The following is a 21,351-nucleotide window of genomic DNA, read 5'->3' as shown; positions in this document are numbered from 1 at the left end:
TCTGTTCATCATCAGTGACTCAGGGCAATTTTTTTTAAAAAACGCATTTGAAAGAGAACCATATGAAAATGAACCTCACCACCAAAGCACATTCTGTTCAAGTGACCTCATGCTTTGCTTCCCCAAACATCCCCTTAAGTCCAGGTATCATGTTCCTATTTCAAATTGCCTCAGGGGCTCTCTGCCTCCTTGAAGACAAGCTGGAGGAAGCAGCAGGAATTTGCAGTGCACACATCCAGGATTTCCCTGCCCAAGAAGGAAAGCCCCCGGTGCCAGTCACCGTGCTGCATACCCAGTGCTCCATCCCAGTGTGCAGATAACAGGCAGCAATAGCCACGCTGCTCCTGTTCTTTCCTTCATGCTCCATTTGTCTGGCAGGCAATTCTCTGTTCACACATCACCACAAAAATTACTTGTTAGCCTGTACCACGAGAATTGCTCTCTAGCCTGCAAACAGCATCTTGCTAGCTGGCTTCCACTTTCTGATCTCTGCAGGAACTGGCATAGGGAAGGAAAAAAAAAAAACAAAAACAAACATTGAACACACCACTTGGCATCAGATAAGTGCTCTTTCTTTCTGAGCAATACGGGAACGGCAAGGGATTACGGTAACGCAAGGATACTGCCTGCTCCAGCAGCAGAGCAGCAAAGTTCCTGCTGCTCCTTGGCAGCGTGAAGCTGAGTGCTGTGAGTGGTGCTGTGCTCCCAGGGATGCTGGAGCTGAGCCCCCCCCGGGCACTGGGATACTGGGAACCAGTGTGAGTCATCACAATGCTGGTGGGTAAGGAAAGGAGCAGGGGGTGTGCAGGCAGAGAGTCCCACCTCTGCATGAAGAGAGGAGGCTGCTGTGCTGTGGGGCTGCCCATCCTCTTCCAGATGCTCAGAGCCGTGCCGTCTGCTACAGACTGAGGTGAGTGTGTGCTGGGGGGCACAAGGGGTGAGGGTGTGCTCTTCCTCTGCATCTTCTCTCCCCACAAGCAGAATATCACCTGGTTGCTTTGGAGCATGAGTATCCATCAGGCATTTTTGCTGCATCTCCTTGACTTACCTTGAAGTTTAGTTCCAGGTGCTTAAAAATCAAGTTTGACGATTGCTTAATTTCCTTGTCCACCAGCACCACTATAATGACTGCAGTTACAGTGATTACGGATGCTCAGTGCCACAGCCTATTTTCATTGATGTGCTTATTAAAGTCTGTCATTTGGGGGTTGGAACCCTCCAACCTAAGTCATTATTTCATTCTATGATCTCCTTTCTTGGAATTATCCTTCAACTCATTCCCTCTCTGGGAAAGGAAAATACAAAGACTGAATTTTGTTTCACTGCAGAGAGGGCAAATTCCCACAGTGGAACCTCTCCACTTCCCTCCCCCATTCTCCCTGTTACAAACTGGGTATTCCAGAGGTTCGGGGTAAGAGTTGTGCCAGATCTCTTTGCCCAAAGGAAAATGTTGTTTTGAGACCAAGCTACATGACATTTCCTGCTGTTCAGTGTTTGCAGAAGGTGTGATGTGAGGGACTCATCCAAAGACCTACGCTACAACACTCAGTCTTACCTTGGATTTAACTGGAGCATTATTGGTGGTGGTTTTTCAGATGTCCCATAAATACTTTGGATGGGAACGTTGTACCTACATGTAGTGTTGGGAATGGCTTTCAGCTGACATATGCAGTTTCCCTTTGTAGACTCGAATCTAAGTTGCCAGCTTATCCTCACTTCCCCATCTGATGTACCTTTTCTCCATATTTAGTCAGCCAAGGCTGAGTTTGTCTTCCTGAGACATGAAATGTTGTCTTTCTCAGTAGGAAACTTGTTCCTTGCAACATCTTCTACTTGGCAGAAATTGCTTTTCCCTATAGATTTCCAAAACTGGCTGTTAGCTGGACTAACGAGTAGTTCAGTGTGTAAACGGAGCCACTTAATAAAGAAATCTCAAATTAAATTCCAGACTTACAAATCTGCCTCACAGTTTGTAGTCCCAAATTGTGTCCTGCAGGCTTCTCTCTCCCAGAGTTGCTCTCTGCAGGTGAGCTGATGATTGGGATGGATTGCTATCCCTAAAGGAAAGTGGACCGCTGCTGACAACACAGTAAGAAAAATCCAGGCAACAAAATTTGCGTTGTTCTCATAGTTGTTAAACAATGCTGGGCCGAAAAAGGTTGGTTCCACCAGCTGCAGCCAGCACGAGAAAGGCTCCCTAAAATAGCTCCCCACTCTATTCTTATATGGGAACCATAGCAGTGAGCAAACACTGCTTCTGGGAATCGCATTGTGCCTTTGTCTCTTCCAGGAGTTGATCATCTGAAAGGAGCACAGCAGCCTGCATCAACAACGTGGCAAACTTCACTCTCCTTCAGAGCCAGAAGTGGATGAAAACCAACGTCAGGGAGCTCAGCTGCCAGCTGCTTCACACGCAGAGGCTCTGATCGACCCTCAGACCCTACAGAGCAGTGGTGGCACACATCTCAAGTGACATTGCAACAGCCTCCACCTGTCCAGGCTTCTGCCAAACCTTTTTTGTAAGACAGAATCAAGGCTAGCAGAAGGTAACTTAAAGCACGAGTGACTATTCCTCTTTGGAGAAACCTGGATTTGAGACCCTATGGAATGTTTTTTGCTACTTAAATATTCATTCTTCCCAAGGAGACAGAAATGACTTGCACCTTTGATTCCAATACTTCTCATCACATTATCCTGGAAAGCGGGAAAAGCAGCCTCAGCTTTATGTAGCCTCACTTCTGCAACCCAGGAACAATGCAAAAGGGGTTAAATCTGACTTGGAAACGGTGGATTTAGCTGTGCTAGAATGGTAAATATTTGGGGAGAAAAGTAGGCTTTCTATTATGTTTTTGGATCCTTCTCATTGCTCCTGGTGCTGCATTTCTGAAACTTTCTTAAAAACTCTTCCACCCAGCAAAGCCAGGCAATGTTGCCTGTAGGACATTCTGAGGACTGATCCCATCACTTTTTCTACCTGAAAAGGGTGTGAAGGACAGCAGCCATTGCCAGTCACTCACCATGGTTTTCCTCTCTGGGAACTCATCCGACTGTTCCAACTGCACCCACTCTGCAGGGCCCGTGAACATTTCCAAGGCCATTTTGCTGGGTGTTATTCTAGGGGGGCTGATCATTTTTGGAGTTTTGGGTAACATTTTGGTTATCCTCTCTGTAGCCTGCCACAGGCATCTTCAGAGTGTCACCCACTACTATATAATTAATCTGGCTGTAGCCGACCTCCTCTTGACATCCACTGTCCTGCCCTTCTCTGCTACTATGGAGATTTTGGGCTACTGGGTCTTTGGGAGGATCTTCTGCAACATCTGGGCAGCTGTTGATGTCCTTTGCTGCACTGCTTCCATTATGAGCCTCTGCATCATCTCGATAGACAGATACATCGGGGTGAGCTACCCACTGCGTTACCCCAGCATAGTGACGGAGAAGAGAGGCCTCCTGGCTCTCCTGTGTGTGTGGGCGTTGTCTCTGGTCATCTCCATTGGACCTCTTTTTGGATGGAAGGAACCAGCACCCGAAGATGACACCATCTGCCAGATCACCGAAGAGCCCGGCTACGTGCTGTTCTCCGCGCTGGGCTCCTTCTACCTCCCCCTGACCATCATCCTGGTGATGTACTGCCGAGTGTATGTCGTGGCCAAAAGGGAAAACAAAGGTTTGAGGTCAGGGCTGAAGATGGAGAAATCTCGTTCCGAAGCAGTGACCCTCCGGATCCACCGCAAAAACGCTCCCGAAACGAGCGGGGCCACGGCCAGCTCTAAGAGCAAGCATCACTTCTCAGTGCGTCTCCTCAAGTTCTCCAGGGAAAAGAAAGCAGCCAAGACCCTGGGAATTGTAGTGGGATGTTTTGTTCTGTGCTGGCTTCCATTTTTTGTAGTCATGCCTCTCGGTAAGTAATGCATAAACCCCTTCTACAGTCCCTTCCCCCAGGGGAGAGCCGTGTGTTTGCCTGTGTTCAATAGAGCCGATCAGAAGAGCACTGAGGGAACTGTTTTCTGTTGGAAAGCTGTCAAAAATCAAAACACGCATCAAAACTGAACGTGAAAAATGAAAGTCTCAAACCTCACCAAGCAGGTCTGGTTCAAAGGGAAGCTAAAATGCTGAAAAGAATGAAACTGATTTTGACAGTCTTTTTCCACATAGAAAATGCCCTTTCAGAACAAGGACTTATTCCTGATCAGTTCTGCTTTGGGAATGGTATTTTAGGTGTATGTGTTTATATTCAAGTTTGCAGCCAGTTCTGCAGGTGATATAAATTTATAAAAGGTCAACACGTAAAAGTATTCATGGTCTAAGCGCAGTTTACTGTTTTGGGACAAAACTCTCTAAGTGCTCAGAACCCATTAATTCCCCGCTATGAGAAATAATCAGCTCCCTAATAGAAGGTGTCGTGCTATGAAATACCATATTCCAAATGAATGTATTTTTAATTTATCACCCACCCAGCCACAGCACAGCCGCGAGGATCCTCCAAACTAATTTTACACTTCTCTGGTTTGCATCCTACGTGGAAACCCACTGGGCACACTGGCCAAACACCAGCTGCCATCTCACCCACCATGCTGAATACAAATATTTATTCCCCAGCCATAACTCTAAAGGGGAGGGATGTGTTCTGCTTCGCTATCATGAAATATAAAGTAATCAGAACCTTAATTAAACTTTGCTCAGTCACCTTTGATGTAGTTTCAGAACCAGAATGCTAATTTTATGACTGCATCTGAGCGTGGCACGTCACATAAAGTTTGCAAAGCGAGAGCTGTACTGAATGCTGGCTTTGGGAACAAGGAACCTTCCATCTGCCTTGTCCAATTTCAGCAGCTTTTCTTGCAGTCTTGAGGCTGTATAGGAAAAATAAAGTGAGACTGCAGACTGCGTGGAAATTCTAGCTAGTAGTGCTACACTGAGTACAATGAAAAGGAAAAAACGATGCTTACCTAAGCACTAAAAGGTTTGGGAGATTATTTTCTTTTCTTACACCTTACAAAAGACGTTGGTTCTTTTTCAATTAACGTCTCCTGGATTAACCTGGAACACCTGGTTGTTTCCCAAAAAAAACATCACAAATGTCAACACAGAAAAAAAAAGTACAGATTCACTCTCATTGGTCAATAGGTAGAGGTGATGGAGCAGGAGTTGGAGTGTGAGCTGTAGGAGTTGCATAAAGGGAGCCCTGGAAAGGCTGGCTCTGCTGCCCAGGGTGTCAGCACGTTGGAATGCTGGTTGCCAAGATGCCTGAAACATACCCAAAAAGGGTTTAAGAGAACACATCAAACACACTACTTTTCATCTGCTGTGCGGCTGCACACACGGTGCTGTTGTTAATTTGCTTTGGATTAGGAAATTTGCTTGATTGAAGAGCAGCTTTGCATCTTTCTTTGATCCCTTATAAAGCAACTGTCTTCAGGTTGTTAGCTTCCCTGTCTTTGTGGAGTTGCAATGTTGTTTTTAAAGACTTTCAAAATGACTTGTTGATTTGTTAGAGACAAGGAGCTGTTAAACTGACAAGGGGTGCAAAAGTAAACAAGAAAGCATCCTGGACCAGGCTGCTCCACCCTGACCAGCATCGTCAAGATCCCCTCGTTTCTTATCAGTCTTGCCAGCTGGGAACCAAGGTGCAGCTAGAAGCACCTGGCTCACTGAAGTACATAATAAGCAGGGGTGGAAATGTTTGGGGTTTAGGTACAGGGAAGGCAAGAGTAATAAAAGGAGATGGAGAGTGGGATAAAGGTGTGACATCCAGATCAGCAGATATTGCCGAAAATAAATGGAGAAACAATTTGAGTATTCCTGCCACATGACAATATCTTAATTGAAATCAGTGTGTAAAATTGCCAGTTGCAATCTATGTGAGTAATGTCTTACCTTCTTGGATCCCTCCATGGGAATGAGCATTATGTTCCATACACCTCCTCACTTGGCTTCGACGGCTGTGGAACAAGCCAACAAACAATAATCTTGTTGCATGGAAATAAATGAGGTTAGGGCACTGGCATGCAAACTCAGCTTTCACAAAGCGTCTCTAAATTGAACGGCTGTCACAACAGCCCGTTTCCCCTGGAAGAAGACAGGTTTTCAGTTCTTCGTCTGCTTTCTCTCCCTCTTTTCAGCTGACCACTGGATCTGTTCCTGGTCACAAAGCTTTCCTGTAGCACCTTCCTAGAACTCAGCCTATCCTCACAAATCATTTAATGAAACTTACCTAGAAAAGTTCTAACTCTAATTGCAGTCCTTGTATTCCCCTAATTGAGTCTCAGCTCCTCTCTAGACAAATGATTTTCTTAGCACAAGGTCAGGTTTTTTCCATCATGGTTTAGACTGATTGAAATGCTGGTTCAGATGTAGGAATCCTCCAACATGTTTAAGCCTAAATAAGAGTTTAGTCTGAGAACCAGCAAGAACAGTGAGGTCCTTTGTGACCAGTAACCTTTTTAAATGACACCTTTTCTTATTGAGCCCTAGTCCCCCCTGGCCCACAGTGGTGGAAATCTGATCCTTTGGTCTGCAAATCTCTCTTGGAATTCTTATCACTCCCCCCCACAGAAGAGCTGTAAACCCACTGATGAATGAACTTTACACAGGTACTTCCTAGAAATGTCATTGCCTAGGAGGAATCGTGTCCAATGCTTCAGCCCTTGCATTAGGTTTTAAACTAAAGAGACTGAAGTTCACGTACATCTACATCTCTCTACAATTGCTTCCCAAGCAGATTTTTGGGTGTATTACCAAATTTTCCTTATTTTAGGCATCAAGCCTTTCTATAACTATAGAAGGGATATATTCAACAGAAGAATGTGCTGAAGAATAGATTAATCTACTGCTTAGAAATTCAAGATGCCTTGTCTACCTCTTATTCACAATGACTTAGGTTTGCTCCCAGGGGAGCTGTAAGAACATCCTACCCCACCCAGGCAGCCAATTATCCAGACCTTCAAGTAAGGATAATTCTTTGCACACAGCTGTTGGTCTCACACGTCTCCCATATCTGCTGCCTCTTTTTCTTACTTTGACCATTATTTCTTACTAGCAACACTTAAACACCTTATTCCCAACTGCTGGCAGCCACTTACATGGAAACCCATAGCACCTGAGCTTCCCTGGTTAACAGCCCTGCTTGAAACTGCATGGTGAGAACAGTTTTGAAAGTTTTTAATACATGCTTTGGTTGAATCATAGAATCAGAGTATTTCCACAGTTGGAAGAGACCCATAAGGATAACTGAGTTCAGCTCCTGACTCCACACAGGACCACCCAAAGATCAAACCGTAGGTAGCTCTATACTTGGCTCCTTTTTCAAACCATAATGCATCCTCAAGCAGCTGAGAGCAGCTTTTAGCTTTCCCACATTAGTCAAGACCTTCTTACTGCAAAGCATTTTGGTTTCATCTCAGTTATCAAATGAAATCCTGCTGCTCATCACAATTGCATGACATTTTAGCAGAGCTCTTTAAGATCACAATTAAGAGAGGTTCAGGCTGGATATTAGGAAAACTCAGAAAGCGTTTAGTCATTGCCCAGGGAGGTGGAGGAGTCACCATCCCAGGAGGTGTTCAAGAACCATGGAGATGTGGCACTGAGGGATGTGGTTTAGAGGGCATGGTGGGATGGTTGGGGTTGGACTTGGGGATCATAGAGGTCTTTTTTGACCTTAATGATTCCATGAAGAAACAGTGCCTTAAGGACAACAGTATTTCTTTTTTGATTGGAAACAATTAACACTGAGCAACCAGGATCTCTGAGGCACCAACTATAATAGGCCACCTGAAGCTTAACCTGAGAACAGGTTTCTGAAGCAGTTAGAAAGGTGAGGAGCAGAAAGGGCAGGGCCAGCAAATGGCCCAGCAGCCACCAGCAAAACATAAAGCAACAAAAGACAGTCAGCCCAGAACCAAGAAGAGCCTGACCTTATAAGCAGGTCCATGGGCAATGGGTGTGTGGGTAAAGGTCACAGCTGGGGCTCCCAGAGCTATGGCCCTGTGCAGTGATGGAATAACAGCCTGTCTCTGATGCTTCAAGAAGGTGATTGATTTTAGTTATATCACCTTTCTTGGGCTCCAGTGGCATGAGTTCATACCCAGTCAACTCAGCTGTAAATTAGTTTTGGAAACCAAAGATGGCCAGACGTGATGGAGAGGCTTCAGCTGTCCATGTGCTGTCACATGCAGAAATTCATCTACCTTGACTACTGTGGGAAAGGCATGATTGAGCTGCCCTCTATGTTATAAGGCTGGGACAGTGCACTTGTCTGTTAGGACATAGTACTTCCCAAGGACCTGAGGACCTGCCTGGTTTGTATTACCAGAAAAAAAAAAAAAAAAAAGTATATATATATATCAGGTGTATCTTGATGGCTTTTGCTCTTTTCAGGACTGTCTGAGGTTCCATTCATTATGTTCTCTTGTCACAGCACATTTTGATCAACTCCCACTGCTTCTGGCTGAGCCATCCCCCATCCTGCCCACTTATTGGCAAAGTTACTGGGCTTCGGGCCATGTTCCTTCTTATGACAGGGCTGGGTTAGAGACATGAAGTGGGTGCCTGCTCTGTCCATGTGTTTTTGTAGGAGGAAATCAGCTACCTGCTCCTGTCTTGACATTCACACTCTGCAACTCACTGTTCTCTTCCTGCTGACTCTTTCAGAAAGGTGCTTTAATAAGCAAAAATTGGGAATGGCTTGCAAAATAACAGGATCCAGCCTGAGAGATGGTGTTTTGAATACTATTTTTAGGGTCTTTTGGGGTCCAAAAAAGGGGAAATGTTTATGATTCATCCATTTCCCAACCATTTGACCAGCAGTATGAATGGGAATTGTACTGTGTGAGATTCAGAAGTGAGCTGGGATTTGTCATTAACAGGTTTACTGCAGGTGCCACACAGAAAGTCACCAATTTCCTGTAGAATCAAAGCCATTTTGCCTGATGATGCTGAAGTAATGTCTAATTCTGTGAAGGCAGTGCCAAAATGTTTACATGTCAGAAGAGTAACCCCATTTACTGATGGGGAAAATAAGGCAGAGCACGTAAAAGCTTTCCTGGGGAGGAGAACTGTATAAATTGCACCACTCTTACAGGTGAAAACAACAGGAACTGCATTATCCTGGCATTTCATGCCATACAAAAATAAAGCTCCTTTCACTGAACCATCTCTTTTCTCCTGTAGAATTGGCCAGATGGTCTCATAGTGGTAAACAGAAGGAAATCCTCCTGTCCCTCCAGCATGAACCTCAGTGCCATCATGGCTGGGCTGTTCTGAGAGGCAAGGATGGGAATCCCCCTTCTTATCTTTGTTCAGCTGATAACAGCTAAAATAAAATGAATAAAAGCTGGAACAACCTTGCCCTACATAGTTTTGGTATCAGAACATGCTGAATTCCAGCCATGGTGAGAATATACAGAGCTAGATTCCCTAAGATAGCATTTCAGTGTGTTTCCTCAGCCACAAAAAGAAATTAAGGGGGAAAGAAATCCAGAATAGAGCCCAAGCCACGGAATGATGGGTCAGAAAGAAGAAGGGTGTTTGGCACTGTTTGAGTGATGTGTGTTAAGACATTGAATGGGGAGAAAATAAGCCATGAAATAAAGAGTCAGGATATTTGGCGTGTATGTTTTGTCTGATCTCAAGGGGTGTTTTTGTAAACACAGTCTGCAAAGGCCTTGTTGGATGCTATGCTGCATCCAATGGCAAAAATCCTACTGACATCCCCATGGCCAATATTTCTCTGCTGTCACCAAGTCCTGAAATGTGTCCCACTGACTCATAATGCAGCATAAAGCTGGTGAAGGAATTGCTAACATTAATAGCCATTGAAATGCCAAGCAGGGAGAGAATGTGGAGCGAGTTCTGCTATGTGTCGTGATTCATATCTACAGCTTTCCTGCATGAGCTACCTGTCAAGAAGAAGGCTCGTCCTTGTCTTCAAAATGTTCTTTCTTTGTGCAGTCACCACCTGCAGGCACCTGGAGTAAATGAACCACGAATGCCATTTTCACTCCCTGTCCTCTCAAACATCAAGATGCTATTTAGAATTCGTTAGGGATTGAAAGGTGATGAGTAATTCTCCCACCCCACCCAGCAGATTTCAGGGCTTGTCTTTGATTTGGTTGCATAAGGGCTGGACAGTCAGCTTCTGCTAAAGAGCATAATTCCAGCGTAGCAAACCCCAGGGATTCCAAATCACGACCAGCAATCAACTCATCTTTTCAAACTGTCCTCTGAACCATGCCATTGTTTTTGCTTTTTATTTTTTAAGTGAAAGCTAAGGTTTTGTTTTAAGTGCATGCCTCCAGGAGCTGGGGCTTTGGGAAGAATATCCAGTATCATAACAACATTAGCAAAGAGATCCTGAATAATTCCACAGCAAGGGAGCTGGAATTTCACTGGCAATTAAAATAATTTGTAAATCAATGTTATCATTTGGGCTTACGTAGGTAAGAAAACCTCAGTTCACCTTCCCATGTTTTGGGATATATATATTTTTTTATCTGCTTTCTAAATCTGCATCTGCACACAGTGAATCTGGAAATAGTTTCTTGGTGAGACATTTGCTCTTTGCCAGAAATATCATCCATCCTAAGTGGGTACAACATGAAACAGAGCATAAATTAGGTCAGAAAAAATCCGAATGATCAGAGCACCATTCCCAGGCTGACCCACTCCTGATGTCCGTCTGTCCCACCTATCTCCTTTGGAGATGCCCACACCCTACAGAACGACATGGAGATCTGAATTCAGATCCTTGCTTCTCTTCTTATTGCTGTTTATTGCAGTTGAGAGAGATCCAGACACAAAGCTTTTCTCATTTTACCCCCGAATCAGCCACAATAATCCAGATCCTGGGACAAGCACAGCTGGAAATGTGCAAGACTTGACAGATGCAGGCTCTTACCCTTCCTCACATCTCTTCTCTCTCAAATACTTAACCACCGTTCTGCGTTTGCTGCACTAATATGATCATAAAAAATAACAGAAGCGTTTCCTCCGGTTGAAGTGTTCTTTGATCCCGTTTTTGTTCCCACGGAAGATGCTTTCCATATGGGTGAGACGTGCTGGGACAGAACATACGTACAGACTGCAGCTGCTGCGTGTCGGCAGCAGTACTTACATATAAATGCACTCCCCGTGGGGTGGCTGTGTTTGACCCGAGGTGCATAAGGAATGCTGGTCTCATGGAGTAAAGTTCACTGCTAATGTTGAGGTTGGGATCATGAGATGAGGCCCATTTGTCAGCATTGGCAGTGCAGACATGTGGAGCCACTGGTACCGAGTCAGTCTGTGGGAAGACATTGGGGATCCTCTCTGCTGCTCCATCCTCTTTTTTTTAGGGCAGTTGCTCTGGAACAGGACAGATCCCATAGGGCCTGAGCTCTGTGACCACACAGCCATCCCTGTTTTCAGCTTGCTGCGATTGCAGATGCTTAATCCCAGGTGTTATAGGCAAGAGATGCAAGGATTTCAGACTTGTGCAAGCCACAAATGCACTTTTCCTGATTCCCTTGGATGCTTAAAGCCTTGTCAACACAGTCCTGACAAACAGCATGTGGTTCTGTGCTCACAACGTGCAGGGTACTGCTGTCCTCTCCCAGGTGGGACTGGACTCAATGATCATTATGGATCCCTTCCAGCTCAGGATATTCCACGATTCTGTCTGATTCTGTGAGTGTACCCATACCACCCTGCCTGCCTTTCCCCGTGCTCTGACTCAATCACCAAATTTATACCATAAAAAGAGGAAAAAATATTGTGAAGCTAAACAGAGCTGTGAGATTTAGCTGGATTTTAACAACACAATGAAGCCCAGGAGCCATGAAAATCTATAGGATCTTATTCCTGTGGTGCTAATGGAGATGATACAGCGTAAACAAGAGTTTGCTTTAGTCCGGGAGCTGCTAAGTCCCTGTAAGCTGTCCATCAGTGAAATGACGTGTGACATCAGTGCTGGCTCTTAAACAACCTATAATCAAGCAGCTCTGTAACTTCTGACTAATGACACAGTCAAATTACATCTCTGGGGCTGAATTGGCACTTACTCACCAGGAGGTATGTGGAAAACTTCTCTCTCAAAGCTGAAGAAACCTGAATCTGACAAACAGGAAAATAAATGGTGAGGGAAAGGGTTCCAATCCTGGCATTTTGTGGATATGCAGTGAGATACTTCGTGGCAAAGGATATCAGGACGCTGATAGAACATTCTATTTTATTTAATTTTCATATAGCAAGCAGTTGAGTTGTGCTACTGGCATTCTATAAACCTCAATCTACTGGAAACAAAGCAGGAATTTCAGCATCCTTTAGAGTCATAGAATATCCAAGGTTGGAAAAGACCTCTAAGGTCATCCAGTCCAACCATCCACTTGTCACCAATACTTCCCACTAAAACAACTAGTCAGCCTACGAGTAAAAGGCATTAAGAGATTTGCTGAAGTTTCCTTTGGTTCCAGCACAAACTATTGGGAGATAATGAAAGATGAAGGCTCTGAGCTGTATTCAGTTTTGCCACTATTTATTATTTTATTCCAGGAAAGGCATTAAGACCTCCACACGTGGGATCTTTAAAGGCCAGGAGGCAAATGAGGTCATTACTGCATCCTCCTGTATGTCACCTACCAAAGGGTGTCACCTCATAGTGCCTCACTGCTGCATAGGACACAGGCAGCCTTATGTTGTACACCTTTAAAGAGGAGAGAACTCACCACTCCGCTTGGTTATTTTTTCTCATGGTTAATAGCAGTCATTCTTAAAAAAATAATAATAAAAAAAAAAGTTTTATTTCTACTTTAATCTTGTCTGGCTTTCATTGCCAGCCACAGCCTGTTTAAATGTCTCTGCACATTGAACAAAATACTTTATCATCAGGCTTAGCAGCACTGTTTGAATATTACTCCTACTTGCTACCAGTTCCATCTACCACTGATATTAACCATGACAACAACATCACTGAATATTTCACTCCCAGAAAAAAAACGAACACACTCTTAGTATTCCATGGCAGGTGAAATGGCTCCCCAAGGACCTGGGCAATGTGATGCTTTTCCTGTTTTGCCAGGTATTCAGGTAGACAGCATAAAAGGTGATGGGATGTTTCTGAGCTATGGGCATAACCAATGTTTGCAGTAGAAGAGCACTGCTTTCCATGGCCATCTGAAGAGGGCACTGTATTTCTCAAGAGGCACTAAGCAAATACCAACACGTCCATGCCCTTGCAAAGTACAGCAGGATTCAACTCATTGTACAGGAGATTTGGGAATTGAAATGATTTATCCACCCTGCACTGTAGTTCAGTAGCTCAATGTTTAGACATGCTGAACTTGACTTATATTGCTGAGGAAGATTAAGTTGTTGGCATGAATAAGAAGGAAGTCCATATTATCTCTACTTTGATTTTACTTTAAGCTCTGTTACATATTGGGTCTGTTGACTGCCAGTTCTACTGATGATGCTTCTTTGGAGCTTGTCCAGAGAAGGGCAGTGGTGCTGTGAAGGGTCTGGAGCATAAGTCTGATGGGAGGCAGTTGAGGGAATGGGGATCACAGAATTACAGAATCACTAAGGTTGGAAAAGACCTATAAGATCATCCAGTCCAATTACCCACCTATCACCAATGGTTCTCGCTAAACCATATCCCTCAACACAACATCCAAACGTTCCTTGAACACCTCCAGGGAAGGGGACTCCACCACCTCCCTGGGCAGCCCATTCCAGTGCCTGACCACCCTTTCAGAGAAGTAGTATTTCCTAATATCCAGCCTGAATCTTCCCTGGCGAAGCTTGAAACCATTCCCTCTAGTCCTATCACCAGTTATACGGGAGAAGAGGCCGACCCCCAGCTCGCTACAACCTCCCTTCAGGTAGTTATAGAGAGCAATAAGGTCTCCCCTGAGCCTCCTCTTCTCCAGACTGAACAATCCCAGCTCCCTCAGCCGCTCCTTATAAGATCTGTGCTCCAGACCCCTCACCAGCTTTGTCGCCCTTCTTTGAACACGCTCCAGGGCCTCAACGTCTTTCTTGCAGTGAGGGGCCCAGAACTGGACACAGCACTCGAGGTGCGGCCTCACCAGAGCTGAGTACAGGGGAACAATTACTTCCCTACTCCTGCTGGTCACACTACTTCTGATACAAGCCAGGATGCCATTGGCCTTCTTGGCCACCCAGGCACACTGCTGGCTCATGGATGGATCACTCTGGAGAAGAGGTGGCTCGGAGTAGAACTTACTGCTCTCTATGATGCCCTGAAATGAGATTGTGGTGAGATGGGGAGTCAGCCTCTACTCCCAGGTAATAGCAATAAGATGAGAAGTGACGGCCTTCAGTTGCACCTGAGGAGCTTCAGGTTGGGTATTAGGAATGAGTGGTCATTGGCACAGGCTGTCCAAGGACTGGTGGGGTCACCATCCCTGGAGCAGTTCCAAAACTGTGAAGATGTGGCACTGGTCAGTGAGGATGGTGGGATGGATTTGGGGTTGGACGTGGGGATCTTAGAGGTCTTCTCCAGTGCTAATGATTCTATGATTTTATGTTTCCTTCTATAGGCATTACTAATGCTTCATTTACAGGACAGTGTTTGGATATAATGAAACGTGTAGGCAGAGCTGGTCTTAACCTACAAAACATCATGGATAGCATGACCAAATGCCCAGCAGAGAGAACCTGCTGTCCCAAAGCCCAATTTGCATCCACCCCTGGGAAGAAAGAGTTAATGACAACATGTGATAGGACCCACTCATAGCAAAGTTTGTACGCTGTCAGTTCGTTTGTTGTACTCTGACAGTGCGTTGTTCCAAGGCAACAAATCTCTACACCAATGTACTAAAAAAGGCTGCGTTAATAAATTAGCATGCTGATCTCCATCTCCACCCCCCTCAAAAGAACAGAAAAAAAAAAAATGAGCAAGAGGCAGACTCTGACACTGGCTCTTCACTATTTTTAGCAGACTTTGGCAAGGCACTCACATTCCGTTTCAGGCGAACCAGAAGTTGCAGCAAACAGGAATTGTTATTGTTTACCTATTTTTACACTCAGCCTTACACCTGGGCTTGTTTCACCTTTGTCTTAGCACAAGATGGGAGAGCAGTGGGTGTGCTGCACCTAAATGGAGAAATAAAGGAAAAATGGAGCAGGATGGGGACATTCTGAATCCTTTTGTACTCTTCATCTGCCAGTGACTTCAACCAGAAAGCTCTCCAGGAAGCTCATTTAGTTGTTTTTATAAGAGGCAAGTGATGCTTGCTGAGAAAAATCCTAAATTGCAGACGTACCTGCTTACACTTAACTTCAAAATAGGAACTGCTGTCTTGACATTGTTGGTCATAGAAAATGACAGTATTGAAAGCAACAGTGGAAAAGCCATATGCAGCAGCAAGAGGGGAGTAGGGAGTCCCATGTCTGGTGTCTGATGAGTGATCCCAGGGAAGGATACCTCCAAGCAGCAGCCCAGCACCTCTCTCCCTGCCCATCCCTTATTTCTTCCATAGGGGATGGAAGAAAGATGGCAGTGCTCTGTGTTTCGCAGCAGAGACTGTGCTCAGCAGAAGCAGGGCGAGCGCATCATTAATCACACTGCACTGTTTGCGTCCCCTGGTCCAAGCAATGTTTTGATAGATTCTCACACGGGCAAAAACACCCTGAGAATTCCTCGCTGGGTTTTGCCGCTTGGAAGCATTTGCTGTCCTCACTGTCACTTTGTTTGGCAAAGAAAAGATTCAGAAGGAAAAGATTCAAACCAAAGTTCAGCACTCTCAGGATTCAATTAGAAGGTTCTTGTTGCTTTGCAAGCTTTTCCAGAATCAGTGGAGGTCCAACAAACAGACCAACCCCTGTCAAGCTGAGGAGGTGATGCAGAAATCAAGGAAACTACAGAGGATGTCAAGGGCATTGACATCAAAATCCTCCACAGCATCTCTTCCTGAATGCACACGGTTCTGATTTGTGAGGGAAAAGCAGGAAGGCATGTATATATAAGTGCTAAAAGAGCAATTTATTAGAGACCTGACTATGATGTCCAAAATAAGCCAATTATGATTTTGTGATTCTATGATGCCACGATATACTTGCTGGGAAATTATTTTGCTCCCTGTGCCCATGATAAGCAATTGAAACTAATTGCTGTCAACAGAATGATAGAATCACTTGCCTTTTTTTTTTTCCCTTTCACTGGAGGTAAGTAAGAAGCAGCCTTTCCCTTGACAGCATATGGGAAATGTTTTTCTCTTTTTTCTCATTCTGGATCCGTTTTGCAAGACTGGTCTTAGAAGTGCTGTTATCACTTATCCCACCCCCGCATCGCATGGAGTTTGGTTTTCTGTTTCACTCACATTCAGGCAATATTGTTTTTATTTCCAAGCAGAAAGAAGTACCAGAGAACTAGAGGATCCTGTTATAATGGCTGGTTTCCAGTGTCATTCAGGAAAAGCAGCTAATTTCTAAGTGCTGCTGCAGCAGCATTGACTCTTTAACACCCCAAGTGTGTCTCTGTAGCTTTATAGTAACATCTTTCCATCAGTAACTCTCTTAAGCACTTACAGACATCCTATTCAAATAGTCTTATAAGCAAATTATTCAAGTCATTTAACAAGCAAGTTAAGAATTTGCTTCTAAAAGCAGTAAGGGGGCTTAAATTTTATTTGAACAAAAAAAAAAATCAAAAGTTTGGCATTGGGAAAAATTCACAGTATTTTAAAGCAGTAGATATCAAACTAAATCCTTTGTTATCAGTATTATCATTAGCAGTTGGACTGGATGACCTGGGAGGCCTTTTCCAACCTTAATGATTCCATAGCCTACTTTTAAAAACGCTGCCAGCAATGCTATTTCATCTTCAGTTGGCATGGCCACTTGGAGTTGACTGTTGTGTCAGTGAGTTCCAATAAATGCACAACCAATGTTTTTGTCACTCATTTGCTGAATAACCCCTGTCAAACCATCTCTAGTTTTTTTCAATGCTATTCTGCTTCCTATAGGATAAAAAGGCCCACAGTACTCTTCTTGCTAAGGACCCATCTAAATTCTTGCTCTTTGGATGGTCTCTGGGAGCTAAGATTGCAGGTGGATATTACTTTGCTATACATTCCAATTTCAGACTATTTCTCCAGTGTTCAATTTCTTCTAATTTCTCTGAATTTCAGATGCATTCCACAAGAAAAGTTATTTTCTGAAAGGCTGCAAGAGAAAATGAGCACCCAACATCTGATCCTTTTGAAACCTTCTAATTGGTCAACCCAGTAATCCACTTACTCAGACTTCCAAAATGCTGTGATTTCCTACCCTTTGAAACTCCTTTTGATGATCTCCTCAACATGATTGTTATTTGGCTAACTGATCTTGAATGAGAAGTTCTAGAGGGAGAAATTTTCCTTTGTCACTTGGTATCTGTTCTCTTGCCTCAAGCTGAAAGTGGGAGAATGCAATGCATATATAATGAGGTGGATGTCTTGAGCCTTGATCTCTGATAGCATCCATGTAATCGTACAGCATCATGCATTCTGAAAGATTCTTTCCTGCAGGAATTAAGCTTTGAGTCATAAATTTTCCAAGACAGAGCAGAATCTTATTTATGTTTTTCCAGTGTTTAAGTTTCTTTGGTTACCTGCAATTTCTCACTGCCTCTGCCTTAACACTCTGTATATTTTCCATTTTAGGTTCTTTCTTTCCTACAATCAAACCCCCGGACACACTTTTTAAAATAACATTTTGGCTTGGATATTTAAACAGCTGCATCAACCCCATCATCTATCCATGCTCCAGTCAAGAGTTTAAGAAAGCGTTCCAAAATGTCCTGAGAGCGCAGTGCCTCCCAAGAAAGCATGCAGCAAAGAAGCAATCCCCAAGCTTCAACCTCAATCATCCCAACACCCAAAGCATGGGAGGTGGCAAAGGTGTGGTCCGTATCCCCGTCGGCTCAGGAGAAACCTTCTATAAGATTTCCAAATCCGATGGGGTCTGTGAATGGAAGATATTCTCCGCCGTGCAAAGCGTGCCGGCAAAAAATGCGATTCCTAAAGACAAGTCCAGCTGTAACACTGCCAAAGTGAAAAGCAAAGGTTTCCTCCAGGAGTGCTGCTGTGCGGGCACTTCAGGGAACGTTGTCCATGAAAACTGCAAAGTGCCCACCATTAAAATACACACCATGACCCTCAGCGAGAACGGGGAGGATGTCTAAAGGCTCTGCCAATGTGAGGTCGCTCCCATTTTACTGGGATTATCCATTTTGTTGGGGATTGAAGTAGATGCTATAGCAGTTGAAGGAGTTGGGATGAAACGAATAGCATGCTGGAAAAGAGTACCAGGCCTTGTGGGGAGTGATGTTGGAGTGCTGGTAGCCTGAGGAAAGCCCCTTAAAGACAGTGAGTGGCTTCGGTGGATGGTGAGCACCCTCTGCTCTTCCAAGAGACGTGGTTTCCCTGAGATTTAAAGGCCTTGTTTTCACTGCATTTCCCTGTTTTAAAGTCCAGCTGCTCAGATTTAGATGTGATGTGGGAGCAAGAGCCAACTATGAGGACCCCATACCGATTTCAGCGTGGATACTTTCAGACAGCTCCAAGTTTAGAGCCAATTCTGTGACTTTTTTTTTTTTTTTTTTTTTTTTTTAATATATATATATATATGTACAAACATTGATACAACATCCAGAAGAGCTGAGGTTGTGAGGCTCAGGTCTTGGGACCGTGTTTACAGATCTCTGCTTACATTTTGTTAAGGGACTGTGGACGAGAATGCATTCCTACCATGTCTTGCCTCTTTTGTTCATCTCCAGCTTTGTTTGGGGAGATCCTACAGCCACTGCTTGGGGTGACACCTCCAGCTGGGCAGTCCCAGTTCGCCCTCAGTGTGTCACTTCCAAGCACGGCACAGCAAACACTCCTCTGGCTCTTGCACTGTTTGGAGTGGGTCTGAGTTTCCCTTGGTGCTGAGCATTTCAGTAAATTGTATGGCCAAGAGAAACTTGATCCAAGTGGGTGCACTCCTCCTAGCTCCAGAGACAAGAACTTTTCTGTTTTATACAACCAATCTACCCAAAATCCCCAGATTGAAATGCAAATCTGCATGCATCCTAGGTGTGTTTGAAAGGTTTCTGCACTTTGATGTCTGATAAAATCCAAAAGGAGGTAAGATGTCATCAAACAAGGCTTGAACAGGTCTCTTCTATTCATCTGTTTGTTTCCCTTCTTCCAAGTTTAGCAGAAAACCACCTAAAACCTCAGAAACTCCTTGCCTAGGTGCTTTCCCCAGTCACATCCTAAGGTACTGCTGTGCCACAGTCACTGGAAAAGCTGGATGTCCCATTGTCCCTTTGCCCAGCATTATGCTACGTCTGCAGTGCAAAATACCCTCAGCCTTCCAACCCCACGTACCATGAGGTCAGGAATGTTATCCTTCTTCAGAGCAGTGGGAGCTAAACCCAGTAACTGACTTAAGACCATACATCCTCATGAGAAAGGCCCTTCCTACGGGAATTTGGGCGAAAAACATTTGGGAGCCTGGTATATTTTAATGCAGCTAATCTAAACAAATAAATAAATAAAGTGGGCTGCTCAGCATCTGGAAAAAAATAGTGGGAGGAATTCTCTGTACAGTATTAGAAATAGGCAGCTCTTGACATGCCTCCTCCTGAGCCTGCCAACTGAAAAATGCAGCTTCCTTGAAACAACACATGAGCCTCCACTTGTGTCTCAGCGTCAGCTCCTGAGATGTGCTGGATATGCACTAGTTTGAAAAGGAAAAAGGCTTATGATTGGCTTTTTCAGGATGGGACCTTGAAAGGACAATCCTGGGTAATCTTGATGAGGAATCACTCTTTGTTCATCTCTCATTCTGTATGGAGTCCAGCATCAAGGCAGTATTTATTTGTTCTCTCATAGAAATGCTGGGTCAGAGAGCTACAGAATGTCCCAAACAGGTTAAAATTAGAGAAAACTTCAAATCCAGTCCCTAGACTCAAGCTCTTATTTATGTCCAAAAATGTGTGTTTGCAGGTAGCACATCTGTAGCATTGTCCCATTTTTATTTAAAATAAGAAATCCACTCCACCCTTTGAGCTTTTCCTCAGGTTTTCAATGATTGGAAACCAGGAGTGCTAAAATACCATGAATAAATATTCTCATGGTATTTCAAGCCAAGACCAGAAGCAGAAAAGCTGGAAATCTCATAAGAAAGTCATATGAGACTCCAAGCCAAGGTTCTTGGTCTCATGGGGTTCAAATACGTGGGACACTCGCTTGGATAAAACCTGAAGTCTGAAACACTGAAAAAATACCCATTAAATGGAGCTAAACTAGTGAGACTCAGTATCTCCACTGCAGCCAGGTTCTGCCCCATTTGGATGGATACCTGCTGTGTAACTCAGACCAAAGGGTCATGGTGCCATCTCTCCTTTACAGCTGTGAGATTTCCAATCTTAGGTTTGTTGTAGGTTTGGGCATGGGGTTGTTGTGGAGGTACAGGTAGGTTGGAGCAAATTGGTTTGGTCATTGAATTTCAGAGCAACAGAATTGGAATCTGCAGTGAGTATAGAGCATGCTGGTGTCAATGTCTGGGTGGGCAGGTCTATGTAGCACCGTGCTTCAAAGAGGCAGAGGTTAGGATAACAAAGAGGGAGGTGGTCAGATCACAGTGTCACGACTTTCACTGAATTGTAGAATCACTAAGGTTGGAAAAGACCACTAAGATCATCTATTCTAATCATCAACCCATCCTCACCATGCCCCCTTAAGCCACATCCACTGGACCACATTGATCCATTAATCAACGTGTCCCACCTGGAATCATAGAGCGTCCCACTGTCCACATGTCACATCTCCCACCATCTACATCCATTCAGATCTACCACATTCTGTTTCTGGATTTTCACATGCTCTCTAAGATTATTCAGGTCTCAAATTCTCTAAGGTTTTCCCATTATCCAAAAAAATGTCTCTTCATTTTTTCTCTGCCAAGTCCAAGGATTAATTACACATTGTGTAAAGCAATATTTTCCTTTGCCAGGCTTCCATGGCACTGGAAGGAGGAAAGGTAGAGTTCAGAATATTTCTTGTTGTTCTGCTTAGAGTCAGCAAACAGATTTCACTAAGTTCTTCAGTCTTGCAAAATGCCCTGCTTGATTCCTCCTGTTTTCTGAAGGGAACCAATGGCTGGAGCATCATGTACAAGCTGAGGTCAGATAGGAAAGTTCTTATCACCTTAAAGAAGTGGAAGTCCTGGGAGTCAACTAACACATTCTGTAAATGAATTTATCCACTATTTCTTGCCTAATTGCAATGAGACTCCCAGGGAGAGGTGTAGGCTCTCTGGCCAGACTAATCCTTTCTTTTCCCCACTACATCTTAAAAGCTAGACCTTTCCCAGCTACGA

General features: G+C 44.2%; 1 protein-coding gene across 1 annotated transcript; it reads left to right on the top strand.

Moving 5' to 3' along the window:
- Positions 1-2,851: 2,851 nt before the first annotated feature.
- On the top strand, positions 2,852-18,495 carry ADRA1A (adrenoceptor alpha 1A). Its single transcript, XM_031596973.2, has 2 exons — positions 2,852-3,901; positions 17,643-18,495. The coding sequence occupies exons 1-2, from the start codon at positions 3,019-3,021 to the stop codon at positions 18,161-18,163; spliced, it is 1,404 nt and encodes a 467-aa protein (XP_031452833.2). The 5' UTR covers positions 2,852-3,018; the 3' UTR covers positions 18,164-18,495.
- The last annotated feature ends 2,856 nt before the right edge of the window (positions 18,496-21,351 follow it).

Source organism: Phasianus colchicus, chromosome 27, assembly GCF_987193195.1.
Source record: "Phasianus colchicus chromosome 27, bPhaCol1.hap1.1, whole genome shotgun sequence".
Classification (NCBI taxonomy): domain Eukaryota; kingdom Metazoa; phylum Chordata; class Aves; order Galliformes; family Phasianidae; genus Phasianus; species Phasianus colchicus.
The sequence above is the reverse complement of the archived record's forward strand: the minus strand, read 5'-3'. Positions and strand labels throughout refer to the sequence as shown.